The 17,341-nt window shown below is 33.6% G+C and overlaps 9 protein-coding genes across 9 annotated transcripts; 3 read left to right on the top strand and 6 right to left on the bottom strand.

The window, feature by feature from the left end:
- Positions 1 to 802: 802 nt before the first annotated feature.
- On the bottom strand, positions 803 to 2,624 carry NAEGRDRAFT_58057 (uncharacterized protein). The gene is made up of 2 exons (XM_002677076.1): positions 1,705 to 2,624; positions 803 to 1,340 (listed from the first exon to the last, which is right to left on the bottom strand). Exons 1-2 carry the CDS (start codon positions 2,530 to 2,532, stop codon positions 1,188 to 1,190), a joined length of 981 nt encoding a protein of 326 aa, XP_002677122.1. The 5' UTR covers positions 2,533 to 2,624; the 3' UTR covers positions 803 to 1,187.
- A 218-nt stretch (positions 2,625 to 2,842) lies between these two features.
- On the top strand, positions 2,843 to 4,660 carry NAEGRDRAFT_49131 (uncharacterized protein; the record flags this gene model as incomplete). The annotated part of the gene is made up of 1 exon (XM_002677184.1): positions 2,843 to 4,660. The coding sequence occupies one exon, from the start codon at positions 2,843 to 2,845 to the stop codon at positions 4,658 to 4,660; it is 1,818 nt and encodes a 605-aa protein (XP_002677230.1).
- Positions 4,661 to 5,501: 841 nt separating this feature from the next.
- Positions 5,502 to 6,977, top strand: NAEGRDRAFT_56164 (uncharacterized protein). The gene has a single exon (XM_002677183.1). The coding sequence runs from the start codon at positions 5,622 to 5,624 to the stop codon at positions 6,546 to 6,548; it is 927 nt and encodes a 308-aa protein (XP_002677229.1). The 5' UTR covers positions 5,502 to 5,621; the 3' UTR covers positions 6,549 to 6,977.
- A 754-nt stretch (positions 6,978 to 7,731) lies between these two features.
- NAEGRDRAFT_33601 (uncharacterized protein) lies at positions 7,732 to 8,584 on the bottom strand (the record flags this gene model as incomplete). The annotated part of the gene is made up of 4 exons (XM_002677075.1): positions 7,732 to 7,889; positions 7,931 to 8,148; positions 8,195 to 8,362; positions 8,529 to 8,584. 4 exons carry the CDS (start codon positions 8,582 to 8,584, stop codon positions 7,732 to 7,734), a joined length of 600 nt encoding a protein of 199 aa, XP_002677121.1.
- A 228-nt stretch (positions 8,585 to 8,812) lies between these two features.
- Positions 8,813 to 10,678, bottom strand: NAEGRDRAFT_571 (uncharacterized protein; the record flags this gene model as incomplete). Its single annotated transcript, XM_002677074.1, has 2 exons — positions 8,813 to 9,814; positions 9,899 to 10,678. Coding segments are annotated over 2 exons (1,782 nt in total), but the record flags the coding sequence as incomplete, so codon positions are not given.
- Positions 10,679 to 12,165: 1,487 nt separating this feature from the next.
- Positions 12,166 to 12,516, bottom strand: NAEGRDRAFT_49128 (uncharacterized protein; the record flags this gene model as incomplete). The annotated part of the gene is made up of 1 exon (XM_002677073.1): positions 12,166 to 12,516. The coding sequence occupies one exon, from the start codon at positions 12,514 to 12,516 to the stop codon at positions 12,166 to 12,168; it is 351 nt and encodes a 116-aa protein (XP_002677119.1).
- Positions 12,517 to 12,855: 339 nt separating this feature from the next.
- Positions 12,856 to 13,509, bottom strand: NAEGRDRAFT_49127 (uncharacterized protein; the record flags this gene model as incomplete). Its single annotated transcript, XM_002677072.1, has 1 exon — positions 12,856 to 13,509. One exon carries the CDS (start codon positions 13,507 to 13,509, stop codon positions 12,856 to 12,858), a length of 654 nt encoding a protein of 217 aa, XP_002677118.1.
- An 80-nt stretch (positions 13,510 to 13,589) lies between these two features.
- Positions 13,590 to 14,510, bottom strand: NAEGRDRAFT_33676 (uncharacterized protein; the record flags this gene model as incomplete). Its single annotated transcript, XM_002677071.1, has 2 exons — positions 13,590 to 14,060; positions 14,112 to 14,510. 2 exons carry the CDS (start codon positions 14,508 to 14,510, stop codon positions 13,590 to 13,592), a joined length of 870 nt encoding a protein of 289 aa, XP_002677117.1.
- Positions 14,511 to 14,597: 87 nt separating this feature from the next.
- Positions 14,598 to 17,111, top strand: NAEGRDRAFT_67654 (uncharacterized protein; the record flags this gene model as incomplete). Its single annotated transcript, XM_002677182.1, has 1 exon — positions 14,598 to 17,111. The coding sequence occupies one exon, from the start codon at positions 14,598 to 14,600 to the stop codon at positions 17,109 to 17,111; it is 2,514 nt and encodes an 837-aa protein (XP_002677228.1).
- Positions 17,112 to 17,341: the final 230 nt, after the last annotated feature.

Here is a 17,341-nt window from a genome sequence, read left to right as displayed (position 1 = left end):
TACCATCAAAGTTCGAGTCCAAACAAAATCAATTCTCAAATGAGAAGGAAAGAATTTTATTCGAGAGACAACAAAAGAGAGCCCAAGAGGAAGAACAGGAAAAGAGAAAACTTCAAGAGGCAAGAATTGAGAGCCATGCCAATAGATTGGTCGCTAAAAACCAACAATACAACCAATTCCACAACCAAAATAATATTTTGGCTTCAGAAAAGGGCTTAAAGAAGGAAGTTGACCAAGTCAAATCACCTACCGATATTGAATCCATAACGCAAAGACAAGCTGAAATAGATTCAGAGCTTGAGAAGGAATACACTGAAATGATCAATTTAACTCACAAGAAAATCGAAACACTCCAGAAAAAGAAGGAATCCATCATGAATTTACTTCCTGAATCTGAGAAGGACAAGCAACAAGACACAATGTTTGGAGATAGTGATGACAGTGAGACAGTTGATTCTGAAGACATTGAGTATGAAACTCAAAGTGAAGATGAAGAAAATGAGTACAGTGATAATGAAGATGAAGAGGAAAATGATGACGAAGACGAGTATTATGATCAGACTGAATATGATGACGTACCAGTTGTGGGACGATTGGAAGATAGAGTGACCAAGTTAATTACTCAGAACGAACAGATTTTTGGAAAGGATAGATTCCAAAAACTCTATGCAAAGTATAAGGACATCTATAATAATGACCAAATCCAAAACGAGGAAGCCAAGATTACTCCTAGAAAAGAAATTCTTGGAGATGATGAACCTCAATTGAGAAAGTACTGCCACTACATTGAAGAGCTTATTTTCTTACAGGATGCTCTTTTATAAATTATTGTTTCTTTTTGAGCTTTGCACTCAATTCACCCATCATTGGATTACCAGTTGCAGGGAACATGGATACACCTCCTCTAATTGGCTTCTTTTCGGCAGATTGGTCACTGGAAGAAGCTTCAGGTTCTTGTTGTGGAGTGACAATCTTTTTAGCTTCCAATTCCAATTGTTTGAACTTGCTTTCATCTGGTACATCTACAGTGACTTGTTGAGCTGCCTTATCCAACTTGGATAAATCAGCATTAATTGTTTTAGGTTTTCTTTGTTGCATTCTTGCTCCTTTCTTGACAATTTCCAACTTTGGTTTATCGTCAATATTTTGCAACTTTTCACCGATCAAATCACCTGAATTGTTTGAGGTTACAACTGGCTTTGACTCCTTAACCTTTTCAGGTGTTGGAGTAACAGTACTGGTAGTTGGTTTCTTTGGCACTTCAGGTTGTTTGACAGCTGTAGGAGTAGTGGTGGTGGTTGCCTTTGAACCAACACCTGCAACGCTTGCCATATAATCATCTGTCAAAGATGGAGCAGGAAGAGGAGTAGCTAACTTTTCAAACTTGTTCCAATCTTCTGTGAATGAATTGTCACTGTTTTGCTTTTGTGAAATACCTTGTAAGATTGATGTCAAGGTAGCTTCCTTATTGGTGAGTGCAATCAATAAACAATCTGATCTATTATTCATTGAAATATCCTTACCACCAATAATAGCTACATATTGTTCAGTATTTGACAATTCAACAGCAATAGAAGCATGACCATATCTCTGTAAAGATTTTGAATCTAAATTCTTTGGTGTAATATTCTTCCACATGAGAGAATCCAAATTAAGAGAGTAAATTGAAGAGTCAATTCCTCCAAAAACCCAGCCACCACTCACAATCATTTCATTGGTCTTTGTTAAAAGTACACAAGCATGACGTTCTCTACCAATCTTTGGACCGTCACCTTTGGTTTTTGATGTTACACATTCCCATGAGTCACTCTTGATGGAATACTTGTACAATTCAGGACTATATTCTCTACCAATTGATCCACCATACAGGAAGAGATGTTCTCCATTAGCAGTAGCACACAATGAAGCACCAAACAATTTTGGCAAGTTTTTACCAGCAGCCAATTTGTTTGAAAGTTTCTTCCAAGAAACTGAGTCAGTATCTAACATCCAAAAATCATCCAATACTTGATTAGTTACTGGAAAATCCAAATTTGCATTAAAATCACTAACTTTACCACCATACAAGAATAAACTATTCTTAACTTGTGTGAATGCAGAGTTTGATCTTCCAATTGGTCTAGCAGATGTTTCTTCATGTTTCATCTCAATTTTCCAATTAAAATTATCGAAAGAAACAGAATAGACAGCATTATTCTGTCCAGAAATGTGTTGATTATCACTTCCACCAAAAATAAACATTTTCTTTTGTGTGGAATTGAAACAAACTACGTGACCATCTTTTTTAGGAGGAAATGAATTGTATTTCGGTTTTTCCCATTCAAGATATTTGGCTTTAGCTTTTCCTTTGATTGCAAAACCAGCAACATTCATAACACATAGACGATTCGTCCAGTATCCATTCGAATCTTCTCCACCATAAAGATAGAGAATGGAATTATTGGAAACAAGAGAATGTTGATAAATTTCGGTGAGAGATTCCTTATTGTAGCCACTTTGATCAACGGCTAGAGAATATCCTATTGATGACATGGTTTCGAATATTGTTTCTTGTATAAATTTTCTGCAAAGTAGTAGCCGATCGCTCCGAATTATTATTTCAAAAAGTGAAAGTGCAGTTAATTGTTATTTTTTTTGATTGTGGAAAATTGACATGTTGAGTAGACAGATCACATTTTATTAATTGATTGGCATTTTTTGTCTACAATTGGAGACTATTAAGTGCTTTAGTTTAATATTTTGTTTCTCCTCAATTCTATTTAATGTTGTTCAATTCAAATTATTGCACATTTAAAGACTTTACAATTATGATTCTTTGTAATTGCAATTAATTATAAAAAAAATGAAACGAGTGCTAGATAGAGATTTTGATTCAGAATTTCCCGCCAAAGAAAATAAATATTTCCATCATTATGATGATGAAGAAGATGAAGAATTGGTTTCGATTCAATTAATTGATTTAATTCCTCATCACGACTATCAAAAGTTGATGATCAAGAAATTTGAATGCCAACAGAAGGGAAAGGCTTTGTGGAGTAGACGGAGAGAAGAAGCCTTAAATTGTTATAATTACATTCCGATTGAGTTTAGAAAAGACAAGAAATATGTTTCAAATTTTCTGAGGAAGGCTAATGTTCTAATTACACCATATAAACCAATTCTGCATATAACAGACATGATTGATGAGGAATTATTGAAGGATGAGGAAATAATTTTGGATTTTGCGAATTATAACTTGAAAAATTGTTCAAGGTTTAATAGAGGTTCAATATTGAGTGATTTATTGAATGGGGAAAGGAGAGATGTTGGATTAAAGTTTTTAGCAATGCATTATGAAGAATATAGACAGTTTACAGATGAATACGGGTTTTCATCGGATGATATTATGTTCATGGTGAAACAAAATGGATTAATTCTTGAAATATTTACAAATCATCGTTCGTGTAGAGATATTGTGAGAGAGGCAGTTCAGCAAAATCCATCAGTTTTGGATTTAATGTGTAACAACTATATTTATAAGGAGGTATTTTTGGAAGCCATTGATAGGAGGACAGATTTTGGAAGTTCATTCTCTATTCCTAACAATTTGATTGAAGATAGGGATGTAGTGTTAAAAGTTGTGGAAAAACATGGAGTTGCTTTGGAACAAGTAAGTGAGACATTTAAATCGGATAGGGAAATTGTATTGACCTCAATTAGGAATAACGGATTGGCTCTGAGATATGCCAATAAGATATTCTTAACCGATAAGGAAATAGTGAGAGAGGGTCTTTGCGCAAATGGATCAATATTAAATTTTCTATGCAATGAATATAAGAACGATAGAGAATTGGTATTGATGGCAGTGAGGAGCAATTCATTTGCTTTTCAATATGCAGCAGAGCATCTCCATAACGATAGGGAGATTATTCTAGAAACCCTTAAAAATCCATATGCGTTTGTAGTAGAGGTTGCACGTGATCTTGGTTTGTTGGAAAATAGAGAACTAGCTATTCAAATTGTACGGCATAATGGGCTGTTAATCCAATATCTTCCTTATTCGTTAATGAAGGATACAGATATAATGATGATAGCTCTTAAGAATATGAACTTTACAGGATCTAAAACACTGTTCACATACTTCAGAGGAGATTTCCAGAAGATTTTACTTTCACAAATTGGTGCTGAGTTTTCTATTTGTATGGAATGTTTGAAAAAAGATATCGAAACACTAATACATGCATGTGAAGCTCCATTTAAAGAAGAGGCTATGATTGAAGGGTTAAGATTATACAAAGAAAAAGCGCTTTATTACCTACCATTTTTATCTATTTCTTCCAGTAATATTGAATTTTTCAAACGGGCTATTAAAGTTTTTGGAGGAGTATTAGAATTTGCTCCAATGGAATTGAAAAGCAATAGGGAAGTAGTTCTTGATGCTATCAGACAGTTCGGTAGAAGTATTTTTTACTCAAACATAATGGATAGAGAGCTTATTATTGAGGCTGCATGCCAAAATTTGTCAACTTTGCATGACACAATTGGGTTTATTGGCTATCAGTACTATGATGAAATTGAGGAATTGGTAGCAGTTCAAACAGGACAATGCTTTCGGTTCAATAAGGAGATATTTCAAAAAAGAATAGATTATGAATATTTTGGAGCCAATTTCCTTTTTTGAGATCAGAATTGGATGTTCCTTAATAAGTGACCCTTTTAGACATTGACCAACAATATGATTTTAGACTAGAAGCAGAGTTTCTAGAGCCTTCCAATAAAGAATTTGTTCTTTGGCAATGTTATTGAACTGAAATTCAGAAAGAATAAATTGAAAATTTCACAATTCAAGACTTTATTGAAAAAATGTCAATTCAATCTTATCCAAATTGTTTGGGTTGGTGTTTACTATTATTTAAGTTCCTCTTTTACTGCTGTTGATTTACAATACTGCAAAATTTATTTAATGCTTGTGGATTTCCTCCCTCTCAATTAATAGTAGGCCCTCTTGCACAATTTCTTGAACGATATCGTGTGATTGGACAAGAGGGCTTAATGAATCTATGAAAATACTCGACTGAAGATTCATTGCAGTAGGTTACTTTTTTTTTAATTGAACAAGAGACAATTTTTCAAATTCAGCCACGTGTTTGACCATTTATTGCTTTAGGAAATGCCACTTTCAACTTTTGAAGCAAACATTTAAGAATTTAATGTTCTTTTTGTGTAATCGGGTGTGGTATAGTGGTAGCATTCCAGACGGGTTCAATTCCCGGCACTCGAGATCAATTTTTGCTTCCATCTCTAATGTTTCAGTTCAGATATTTTTACTGTATGTTCAACTCAATATTATCTAGAAGTTATTCATTTTTTACAGATTCATATCTTGAAACCATCAGGAAAATAGCCTCCACTTACTATCTTTTTTTTTTAAATTTAAAGTTACAAAAAAATGCTTTTCTTCAAACTTCTAAAAGAATGAAGGCTTGAACATTGCTGAACTCATTTCAAAAAAAATGAGCAAACTAAAAAACCAAGCCATCAGCTCTGACAAGTCAGCCATCAATGGTTTTTCAAAAGCAAATGTTTTTTCAGATGATTCACTTTATGAAATTTTATCATTTCTTTGCCATGATTTTAAATTTATGGTAACGGGTTGTGCATTAGTTTCTAAACAGTGGTTGCATGTCATTTCGGATAGATGTAAACTTTCATTGACACGCAATCATGACCATTCGAAAATGCAAGGTCAATTTTTACAAAATATTGCAACTCTTAAAGTTGAAAAGAGAAGAAGTGATAGTGTTGTGTTTGATTGTAAAATATTCGAATGGATGAAACAATTAACTAATCTTTCTATTTCTTACAATAATATGAATGTGGAAAATACTAAATATATTGGTCAACTTGATAAATTAATTAATCTAAATATTAATGGAAATGCAATTACTCATGAAGGTGCGAAATATCTAAGTGAATTGGAACAACTGAATACTCTTCATATTGATAATTGTGAAATAGGTGTGGAAGGAGCAAAATATCTATCTGAAATGAAACATTTGACCAATCTCAATATAGGATCCAATAGGATCGGTGTTGAAGGTGTTAAACACATTATTGGACTGAGTAAATTAACTTTTCTTGATATATCAAATAACAAGATTGGTGAAGAAGGTGCCAAATATTTAAGAGAGATGAGGCAATTAAATAATCTCGACGTTTCTACTAATGCACTTCGTCAACAAGGCATTGAATACATATCTGAAATGAAGCAATTGACTTCTCTCAGTATTGCTGTCAATTTAATTGGTGTGGAAGGAGCTAAACATATAAGTGAAATGACACAATTGACTAAACTTAATATGAATTGCTGTAACATTGGAGTAGAAGGAGTCAAACACATAATTAATATGAAACAATTGAAACATCTTATAATTTCTGGAAATAATATTGGAAACAAAGGATGTGAGCTCATACTAGATTTGGAACAATTAACATTTCTCAATATAGAAAATAACAATATAGATGTTGAGGGTATTGCATATATTGCTAGTGGTCGTCTAAAAACCTGACAAATCTGGAAATTGCCATGAACAATGTTGGAGATGAGGGTGCTAAATTTTTAAGTGGAATGAACCACTTGATTTATCTTAGTATTTCATTCAGCAATATTGGTGTGGAAGGAATTAAACACATTAGTGAAATGAAACAATTGACTAATCTTGATGTTGGTTGTAATGAAATTGGTGATGAAGGTGCCGAATATGTTAGTGAAATGAAGCAATTGACCAATCTAAATGTATATATGAACGGTATTACCGATATTGGTGCTAAATATATTAGTGGAATGGAACAATTAACATATCTTGATATTCATAATAATAATATTGGTAGAGAAGGGATTGAATACATACAGGAATTGAAAAACTTGACATTTCTTGATATTACTGAAAATCAGAAATTAAATTATTTGGAAGAATAAATTTTAATCAATCTCTATTTAATCACACTTGAACATTCCTTGAATTTCCTTTGTAGAATAGGCGCCTTCCAAACTCTTCTTCTCCTCTTTAGTCAATTGAATTTCCAATGCTTGAACATTGGTTAAACTAATTACTGGACTTACAACTCCTGGTTTGGAAAGCAAGTAATTTGTGCTGGAGAAGTAATATGTCAGTATTTTGTGATTGGTTTCCCTTTTCAGCTACTTCATAATTGACAAATTCATGAACTTACATTCGACCACAAGGAGTGAAACGTTGATCAACACACATTGGATTCATTTCTCTTATTTGACCAAATCACGGAGTTTGTTCCTCCTAACGATGGATAAAATTCAAATCAATATCTTGTTTCATTTCCAAATTGCCAGAATGATCCAATGGCAATGTTCGAAAGTTAATACCAAATCCCATGCCTTTTCAAAATGATAAATAGTTTACAGCGAAGAGGGAGATTAAATGTTCATGATTCATATTTTTACATAATGAATGGCTACGGCCATATCACGATGAATGCACCTCATCCCGTCCGATTTGAGAAGTTAAGCATCGTCGAGCCACATCAGTACTGAGGTTGGAGACAACTTGGGAACCTGTGGTGCTGTAGTCTTTTTTCTCTTCGCTTAACTTTAAATATTTTGTTGGGAACCTGTGGTGCTGTAGTATTTTGTCTTTACAAAACTTAAAAAATTTGAATCCAATTTCTGTACTATTTAAGAATTTTTTAATTTTATCATTTGATTATTTACATAATTTACATCATGAGTGCCTTCTTCTTCTCTCTTTGTTTTTGTACTTCTTTCATGAGAGCTTCAGCTTGAATTTCAGAAATTTGATCCTTTCCAACTTTGGCAAGTGAAATAGTTTGATCCAAATTCAAATTATTCTCATCCACAACTTGTGCCATCAATGCTACAATTATTAATAATGCAATAATTTCCAAATAAACGTACAATTAACTTCATCCTCAGGGGTATTTGTTGCTGTCACAGTATTCATACTTGATTCCATATATGAAGTTGTCACATCCAATCCTTGAACTTGTTCTTCAAATTTATCCATAATCATTCCAATCTTTTCTGTATCCAATGCTTCCAATGCCTTGTCCATTCCTTTCACAACAGTTCCCATAGTCTTGACAACATTTCCCATCATTTCAGCAGTTTTCACTCTTTCAAAATTCATTGAATAAAACTCTGTAAAATTTGATACTCTACCTACTAGCACAAGCTTCCAAACGTGCCGATAATCTCAGGAAATTATTAGCCTCATTCTTCAATCGAATTACATTGGAGGAGTGAATTCGGGCAGCTTCAACATTTCCCTTCTCCAAAGCTTGTTTGATTTTTGTACGTTCCTTTACTTGTTCCTTTTCACTCTTTTTACTATTAATATTTCAAATAAATTATCAAAAAATTGTCAAGTAAATTAAATATTTCCATCATCACATTATATATTTAAATAATAATATTCATTCCGAAAAAACAATAATCAAAGTGTATATATTCATTATGTCGTCGGTTATTCTTGTGATCGCTCCAAACAACAAACCTTTGACGTTCGAATTGCTTGGAAGCAAATTTCATATTAAAATACAAGTCAGACATTTTTGGGTGTTTTTTTGATTCTTGTTTTGAAGTTAATGGAACACAATTATTGGAATCGGATTGCTTGTTGTTTATTGGAAGATATTTTGATGTTAAAAAGAGTTACAATTAGAAATGTTTAATTTTCAACAATTAACAGAGACATTGTCTAATTAGAACAGAAGATCTCTTGTGAGCACATTTGACATCCTTTTCAGCTTGAGATCTCTTCTCAGAGTCCTTAGAAACAATATTCAAGAATACTTGTTCGAGGGATACTTGATTAAGAGCCCATTCCTTAATACCATGATTGATTTTACCAGATTCCATATGTTGGAAGAGACCTGCAATAGATCTATTATCTGCAACAGTTTCCCCAATTTGCTTGGTATTGAAGAATGGAATCTTGAAAGTAGTGGTACCAGTGAGTGTTAAATCTTTTTGAGCTTCTGGAACATAATCGTAGACGTACTTTTCAGCAGCTTCTTGACTTGAAACTCCATAACTGACAGTCAATAAGAAACCATCACCAAATTTACTCTTCAATCTGACACCAGATCCAAGACACTTGAAAGAACCCTTATTCATGATTGTAATTCTATCACACAAGACATCGGCTTCTTCCATAGAGTGAGTAGTCAAAATAATTGTACGATTTTTCTTTTGAGCGAGAATAATATCCCACAAGTGTCTCTTTGAGAGAGGATCCAAACCAGTGGTAGGTTCATCAAGAAGAATGACATTAGGGTCACCAACCAGTGAAATAGCAATAGATAATCTTCTCTTCATACCTCCTGAAAGTGAGCTAGAGTTTGGTGACCATTTAGTTTTCAGTGTATCATTATCCAAACCAACTTGTCTTAACAAGGATTGAACATGTTCCTTTTCATGTTTCAATTGAATACCTTTCAGTCTACTGTAGAATAATAAATGTTCTTCACAAGTAAGGTCAGGATATAAAATGTCAAATTGAGCTGTCAAACCCATCATTTTGTGAATGCTTTCCATATCATATCTAATGTCCTTATTATATATGTATGCTGTACCATTACTTGGACCAAACATACCAGATAACATGGAAATGGTAGTAGATTTACCTGCACCGTTCATTCCCAATAACCCGAAACATTCAGATTTACCAATGGTCAAACAAGTACCCTTTACAGCTCTATTCAAACCATAGGTCTTTTCTAAATTAAAGAGAACAACACCATTATCTTCTCTCAACTTTTTCACATGTTCTTGCATTTGCTTATTGTCATATCCAGGTGGATTAACCTTGAAATATTCCTCAGCGACATCAGAGTCCATAGTTTCTCCCTTAACAGCATCTACAACTATTTCTTCATCTTGATTTTCTTGTTTAGAGCATGGACTGACTCTATTCTTGGCAGTTCCATTCTTACTCTTCACTCTATTTCTTGTGAATGGTTTCCAAATCCATTCCAAAAAGAAGAGAGGATGTCTAGAGACACCGAATGGTTGAGGAACAACAGCATCAAAGTACAAACCAAGGATAAAGTACACAAATGACATACCAACCATATAAATTAAGGAATAAAACACAGATTGGTTATCATAGATATCAGAAACCTTCTTCAAACATTCAAATGAATTGCAAGAACTTGAGGCAGCATAGACAAAATGAGTTATCTGTAACGGGAAAATTGTCAACAAACCAAATCTTGCTTCTGGAACATTAGTATAGACTGCAGTTTCCAAAATGATTCCTACCATAGGCATAATAAGGACAATGAGGTAGGAAATAATGGTAGCAACAATGGTTTTACCAATAAATGATGACAAAAGGAAAGCAAAACTAACCAAAGTATTACCCCAGGCAATAAAGAAGAGGAAAAGCATAAACGGATTGGTTTGGGTAATGAATCTAAATCTGAAAATCAATGAGAAAATAATAAACAATGCGGCAGAGATACAATAGAGAAGATAAAAGAATACATAGGTCACTAAAAAGTAGTATCTCATCTTCATACCCATGAGTTTCATCATTTCTCTCAACTTGAATTGTTTTTCCAAGACAATTGTGAATGAGAATGATGGGAGCAATAAACATAAAATCATAGGGAAGAAGAAGAATCCCAACAAGTCAGCAATTTGGAAAGTTGCAACTTCGGTATCATATGCCATTTGAGCAGTATAAGTTCTAATTCTGAATGAACCTGTAATATTTCTCAAAAAAGCATCATTCATCCAATTCTGAAGACCTACACCAATAGCATCTTTGCAACTCTTAATTGCATACGAGTATGGTGTTTTTTTGATGTAATTCTTACAGAATTGAGTCTTTTCATCATAATCATATTCTACAGTATAATTAAACGTGGTTTTGGTAGAAACCTTATCAGAGATGGATAAGTCTCTAATAATGTATCCACCTACGGCATCCAAATTTTCAGGTTTAGAAACGGCACCCATATGATCATAAATGATTTCATCCATAGAAGTTTCATCAGTGAATGGTGAGGATACAGAGTATGGAATTGATACCCAACCAGTGTAATTGAAAGTACCATTTACAGCCGTACTTGCTGAAAGTCTACTAATCGGTCCAATATTTCTTAAAAATCCATTAGAAAGTGTGAGATTAGGTGACAATTTTCCAAATCCAATACTATCAAGATAACCAAGCTTGTCACTTGTGACATAGATGGCTTCCGGTGGTGAAAATGAAATATTCTTTCCAGATTGTAATGATTTTGCTTGTAACATTAACTGAGAAAGTTCTACAGAAGTAGAATTAATTCTTACTACACCATCACTACCTGCACTATTCAAAAATCCTGCAACAATGGTATTCAAAACTGCTTGCAAAATAAATATAAAAACTAGACACATGACTGGGAAGAGTAATTGACAAAGATTAGTTCTATAATTTTCGGTTTTAAAAATTGTCAAAATTAAAAACTAAACCTACTTGTACTGCTTCAATTGCAAAAAGAAAGATTTCAAAAAGAGCCCTCTAATTTGATTAAAGTCCTTAGCGAGGGTAGTCTTCATCAATAAATCACTTCTCTCGGTAGCATTTTTATGAGGTGTTGTTCCCTGTTGTTGTTGTTCTGGAGTTGTATTAGATGCAAATTGCACATTTTTCTTTTCTTCTATTGTTACAGTAGTTTGCTGTTGCTGCTGCTGCATGATGATCAAAAAAATTATAGCTAAGTACTAGTAGTATTAGAATAAAGTATAATAATGTACTCGGAGGGTATTGTTCAACAAAGCTGTATGTTGCTTGTTGAGATTTGTTAGCTTTTTTTTGGTGTTGATTTTTGAATATGTTTTGATGAGCAACATTAGAATTTCCATGTACCAGCTGTTTCAGTCGAGCGGTGTCATTGGTCGAAGAAATGACGGACTTACATTGGTGCGCTAGATGAATTTTTCATTCAATTATGAAGGAAGAACGTCTATGTGCGTTCTGAAATTGTTATTCATCATCCATTTATTAATGAAGTGGATTCTCTCGAGAAGGAGTTGGAAGCGAAAGGTTTCGATTTCAGATGAAACACTTGATAATGGTATTTACAGAAATTGAATGTTTAAGATAGGTTTGATAATCTTCAAAGATTGTCAAGGTCATCGCTTCATTCATCAAGGTTGTGTTTCGAGTCGCTGAATAAACTACTGTTAAGACTCTTATCAGAGATTTTACTTCTATTTAATTCGGTGATATCTTCATCATCGGAAAGAATAGCAGAGAGAGAATCGATGGCTGTTTTTGGATCTATTTGAAGAACATGCTTGTTGAAATGTTCGTTATTTGCTTCGTTAATTCTCTCTTCCAAGTCCATGATTTTAGATTTAAGATAATTAATTTGATCTTTACAAATATGTCCTAATTGTTTGGCTCTTTGAATTCTATCTTGCATTCGTTGGTAGAGTTCTGCTCTTTGTCTATCCATTTGTTTAAAGATCAAATCGTGTTGAGTGATCATGTCTATTGAGAGTGAGGAACCTATCTGGAAGGAAAGATCACTTCTTAATGTACTATTATATGAATTTCTCAGAGTTGAACTCTCGGGTCTTGTTGAATTACCTTCCAATAACCCTCTCTTTAGAGGACTTTGTGTAGAAAATTGTGGATATTCAAGATTTCTCAAGGGAGAACCTGTACCAATCATATTAGAGCTGACACCAATATTTTTACTGCTTGATGATGTTGGTGTGGAAGACATTTTTTAAGATTAAGGAATTTGTATTTTATAACGTTTATTTTGTTAACAGCAAGTAATTCTTAGAGATATGTACAAAACTTAGAGACTCTCACCTCTTCTTTATAAATTAGTTTCATCAATTTCTGATAATTGTGGAGTATGAATATTCATATGAGCCAGCTGGTTGGCCAATTCCATCTGTATAATTTTCTTTTGATTGATTTCAATTTTAGAGAGCTTGTGTTCCGTCAGTGTTAAACGATCCTCCATAACTTTAACAGTTTGTGTAATGATATCCAATTGTCTTAGAATATGTTCCAATGTATTAGAAAGAGTTGGAGGAAGGTTATCAGTTTGTATTGGAGGAGGGAGGTATACAGATTGGAAGTTAGTACTTTGACTGTTGAGTTGCGGTTGTGGCCTAGGTTGTTGTTGATGTTGAGTTGGTTGTGGATGGTTGTGATGAGTGTTTAGTGGGGTGCTTGGTTGTTGTTTTGGAGTGTGAAGGATGGATTGTTGATTGAAAGATTGTTCCATTGGTTGTTGCACATGTTGTGGTTGTTGTCTCATGATTGGACTTCTAAGGTTTGAAGGAATTGGTTGAGAAGCAGTTGGGGCAGTTTGAGGTCTTTCTTGAACATTTCTGAATAATCTATCAGCCATTTGGTCCTCTTCAATACCAGCATAGGTATTAATGTTAGATTGAGGAGGAGCAAGATTGTTCTCAAATAGATAATTTGGAAGCGATTTATCAAAATTTGTCTTCCAAACCATGGCCAAGTTGTCAGCGCCACCACTTGCAAAGTAATCACTTTAAAATAGTAATAATTAATAATAGATGAAAGGTTTGAAACCTACCCTAGAGGAGAGAACGTGACAGCTGTAGTTGGTGCAGCATGTCCACTAATTGTATAAAAGAGTCTTCCTTCTCTAGTATCCCAAATCTTCATAGTTTGATCTGTACTACAACTGATAATATAATTTCCACTCGGATGATAGCTAACTTGATTTACAATATCTTCGTGTCCTGTAAAATGTTGGAGGAGTTTCTTTGCAAGTCTTACATCCCACACCTTAACAGTTTTATCAACACTGCAAGAAACTAGACAATTTCCATCAGGAGAAAAATGAACATCATTAACATTATCAGTATGTTCCACAAGAGACATTATACATTTGTTTGATTTGATATCCCACAATCTCACAGTTTTATCGTCACTTCCACTGACAATCAATCTTTCATCAGGTGAGAAATCTGTTGCTCTTACCCAGTTAGAGTGACCGGAAAAGACCTGAATAAATTGTTGATTTGAAATGGACCACAGCTGATAAAAAAGTGACACTTAGTTGCCTCAATTAATAATTGAATAACATACCTTGATTGTCTTATCATCGGATGAAGACAATAAACGTTTTCCATCCATTGAAAAGTGTACACTTCTCACAGTGTTTGTATGTCCTCTGATGATGGTTGATTTTCCTTCAATAGTTGGTTGCCAAAGTCTAATAGTCTTATCTTTACCACCAGTTGCCACTAATTTACCTGTAAGAGGAGAAAATTCGACACACATCACACCTCCCTTCTCATGTTGTTGGTATTTGTATGATCTAAGGTTTGGTTTAAAATTCCAAATATACAATGTTGAATCCATTGACACCGAAGCCATACGCTTCATACTTGGACAGAAACTAAGTGCTGTTATTGTACCATGATGACCTCTGTAGGTTCTCTCAAGAGTTGGATCGTCTGCAGTTTGTGATGTAAATGCACTCATTTTTTTTGTATTGGAGTGGCGCAAAAATATGGCGCCAAAAACAAGTTACAACACCAACAAGAAGTTCTTAAAAAACAAGGAAAAAAAATGAGTGCACTCACAGAACAAGAATTGTATCAAATTGTGGATAGCGTACTGAGTGATCCTTCTGATGTGGAAAATAGAAAAAGGCTGGCTCATCCAGAGAATGGTTTGGAACAAATTAAACAAGCCTACATGTATGCATTGGACCAATATTATAGTAGATCGGAACAGGTTTGTGATGATGAAGCCAAAACATCACTTTCTTATGGATTTTCATTAATTTCTCTGATTTGTTTTACATCAATGTACAAATCTTTTTCTAATTGTTCAAGTATTGATGATATATTTGACTTTATGGAAGTTACTAAAGGCTTGGCAATTTGTGTTGAATTTTGCAAAGCTGAAAAAAGTGTAAAGGCTTTCCGAGTACTCCGATCCTTCTTGGCTGTCTTTACTAGAATTGCAAAAGAAGGTAAACACTTTCGTTCAATTGTACACGCTTATGAAATTCATCAAATGATGATTGATTTTTTTGAAGGAATGGGATTGATAAAAAACGAATCATCATCATCGGAAGACATTCAAGCAGAAGTAGAAGCATGCTTTACTTTATATATGGATTCATTATGTACATTATTTTCTGATAGTAGTTTTGAGAATATTGATGACAATTTCATGATGCAATATCTTTTAATGTGTAGAGGATTGTTCAATCACTCTTTCAGCAATGACAATATTCAAAATGTGTTTATTCACTTATTTACAGGTATTCCCTCTTGTGTTATGGCAATTCAACACTATACCGAATCTAAAAGAAAGCAATCCGAAACAATTATGGATGTTTTGAAATTTGTAATTGTTGAAATTTGTGAAAGTCTAAAGAAGAAATCAAATGTAAGAAAAGGAATTACTCTACTATCTGCCGTAGCCACTGCATATATAGACTATTTATCAGGGCAAAAAGAATTGATTTTGGAATCCCTTTCAAACTCAGTTACAAGAATGCTCTTAATGCCAAGAAGAAGCGAAGTAGTTCAACAAATGTTGAACAAAACAGTAGAACTATTCCTCTTAATACCATTTCAAAATACTTCTCTTGAAGCCTATTTATCAATCAAGCCTGCATCTCCAGATTATTTGAATGCTGCTGCCAAGACATACTTGTTTTCATTCCTAATTAATTCTGACAAGAAATATGGAAAATATATAGAAAATGTAATTAAGCAAATCCGATATTGTGATAGTATATTAATGCTGGATATTTCAGATTCAATTTCCTTGTATCAAACCATTCTTCAAAACACTCTTTCTGCTATTGTAAAGAATAAGGATTCTCAATTATTGTCAGATATTCAAGTAACATTATGGAAAGAACTTTTTGATGTTTCGAATAATGATATTGCCAGAGAATTTTGTATAGATATTATTGCTACACTGTTTAACAACAACTCTGGATCCCAACAACCTTATTTAGACTATTTGAAGGAATTGATTGGTGTCATCTCTCATAATTTGTTTTTGGCACCACAAGAGTTGAGACTATCCAATTCACAACAGGGTGAAAATGTCGAGTGGATGGTTGTTGAAAAAATATTAAGGCCACTACTAGGTAAAATGGATATCAAGGATCACAAACAGGTCACTAACTTTACAGACATTTTATCAGAAGAAGGTATATCTCAACTTGCAATTCTTCCTTGTTCCATTCGTGTAGTTGAGCTGAGGAAATGCATCACCTCAATAATCAACAAGTTGAAAGATAGAAATGATGATCCATTCTCTATAGCACTTGTTATATTGCTGAAAAATGTTACTCAACAAGGGAAATTACCTGCAGAATCCTGTAAAAAGATGATAACCATTATTCTTACCAATAAGCTCCAATCAACAGTTTCGGATAAATATTTAGAAGAGGCCATTCTTTGTTTAAGGGACCAAGTTTCAATGCCAGAAATTGGCTCAGATTTCAACTTTTTAAATGATATTTTGAATAATTTGAAACAGATTTGCTGGGCTAGATCAGATAGAATCAAAGTTTGCATTTGTAGCCTGGTAGAGTCAATTACAAGAAATAAGTTGTCTGATGAATTCACACAAACATTGCAACAATTTTTCAAATTAGCAATTGAAAGCGACAATCTCTCAGTTCAAACAATTGTTTCCAAATCACTATTGTCCATCTACTTGCAAAGGTCGGAACACAGTGAAATGGCTTCGAATATACTTGGTGCTGAATTTATTGAATTTGTAGAACACCTACTTTCTGGAAAAGATGAGGAGGGCAAAGTGAGAGCTTTTTCAAAATTAACAGACAATAGTATGGTCGATTTACAAAATTCTAAATTTGAAATTTCAAAGAATAAGAAGATTGCAGTTGTTTCCTTTCAATCTGAAGTGCAAAAACTTAAATCTAATATCAAATCTATTCAGACTGTTAGCATTGTTGATCAATTGGCAGAAGTAAACAAGAGTATGAATGATCTCCTCCAACAAAAAGACAAGGATCCATCTCTGATACAACAGCTCAACTCTCAAATTCAAGAATTGAACAATATTTCCAGCAAACTCTTTAAATAAAGGAACTCCATTAGATTTTTTACAACCTTATTAAAACCAATTTATTGAATTTCAATCCAATTCTTCTCAGTTCTATGAAAATTCGCGCTTTATCCACCTTACCACTAAAATAATATCCAATTCTTCCTAAATCTATTGTGATGAAAACAGGAAAAAACTTGAAAATCACCTGAAAAATTTATTGAGCGCCATCATTTTTTTTCCTCGCTCATTTCCTCAAACTTGGTACA

This window comes from Naegleria gruberi, assembly GCF_000004985.1.
Source record: "Naegleria gruberi genomic scaffold NAEGRscaffold_24, whole genome shotgun sequence".
Lineage (NCBI taxonomy): Eukaryota > Heterolobosea > Eutetramitea > Acrasida > Naegleriidae > Naegleria > Naegleria gruberi.
Note: the sequence above shows the minus strand (reverse complement) of the source record. Positions and strands in the feature narration are given on the sequence as shown.

Excerpts from the sequence above, each read along its gene's own strand:
- NAEGRDRAFT_58057 (XM_002677076.1), bottom strand. The coding sequence starts at position 2,532 with ATGTCATCAATAGGATATTCTCTAGCCGTTGATCAAAGTGGCTACAAT. Across the intron at positions 1,341-1,704 it reads CAAAGACCAATGAAATGATT|ATGATTATATGGCAAGCGTT; the intron begins GTGAGTGGTGGC and ends CATCTTTGACAG.
- NAEGRDRAFT_56164 (XM_002677183.1), top strand. The coding sequence starts at position 5,622 with ATGGTAACGGGTTGTGCATTAGTTTCTAAACAGTGGTTGCATGTCATT.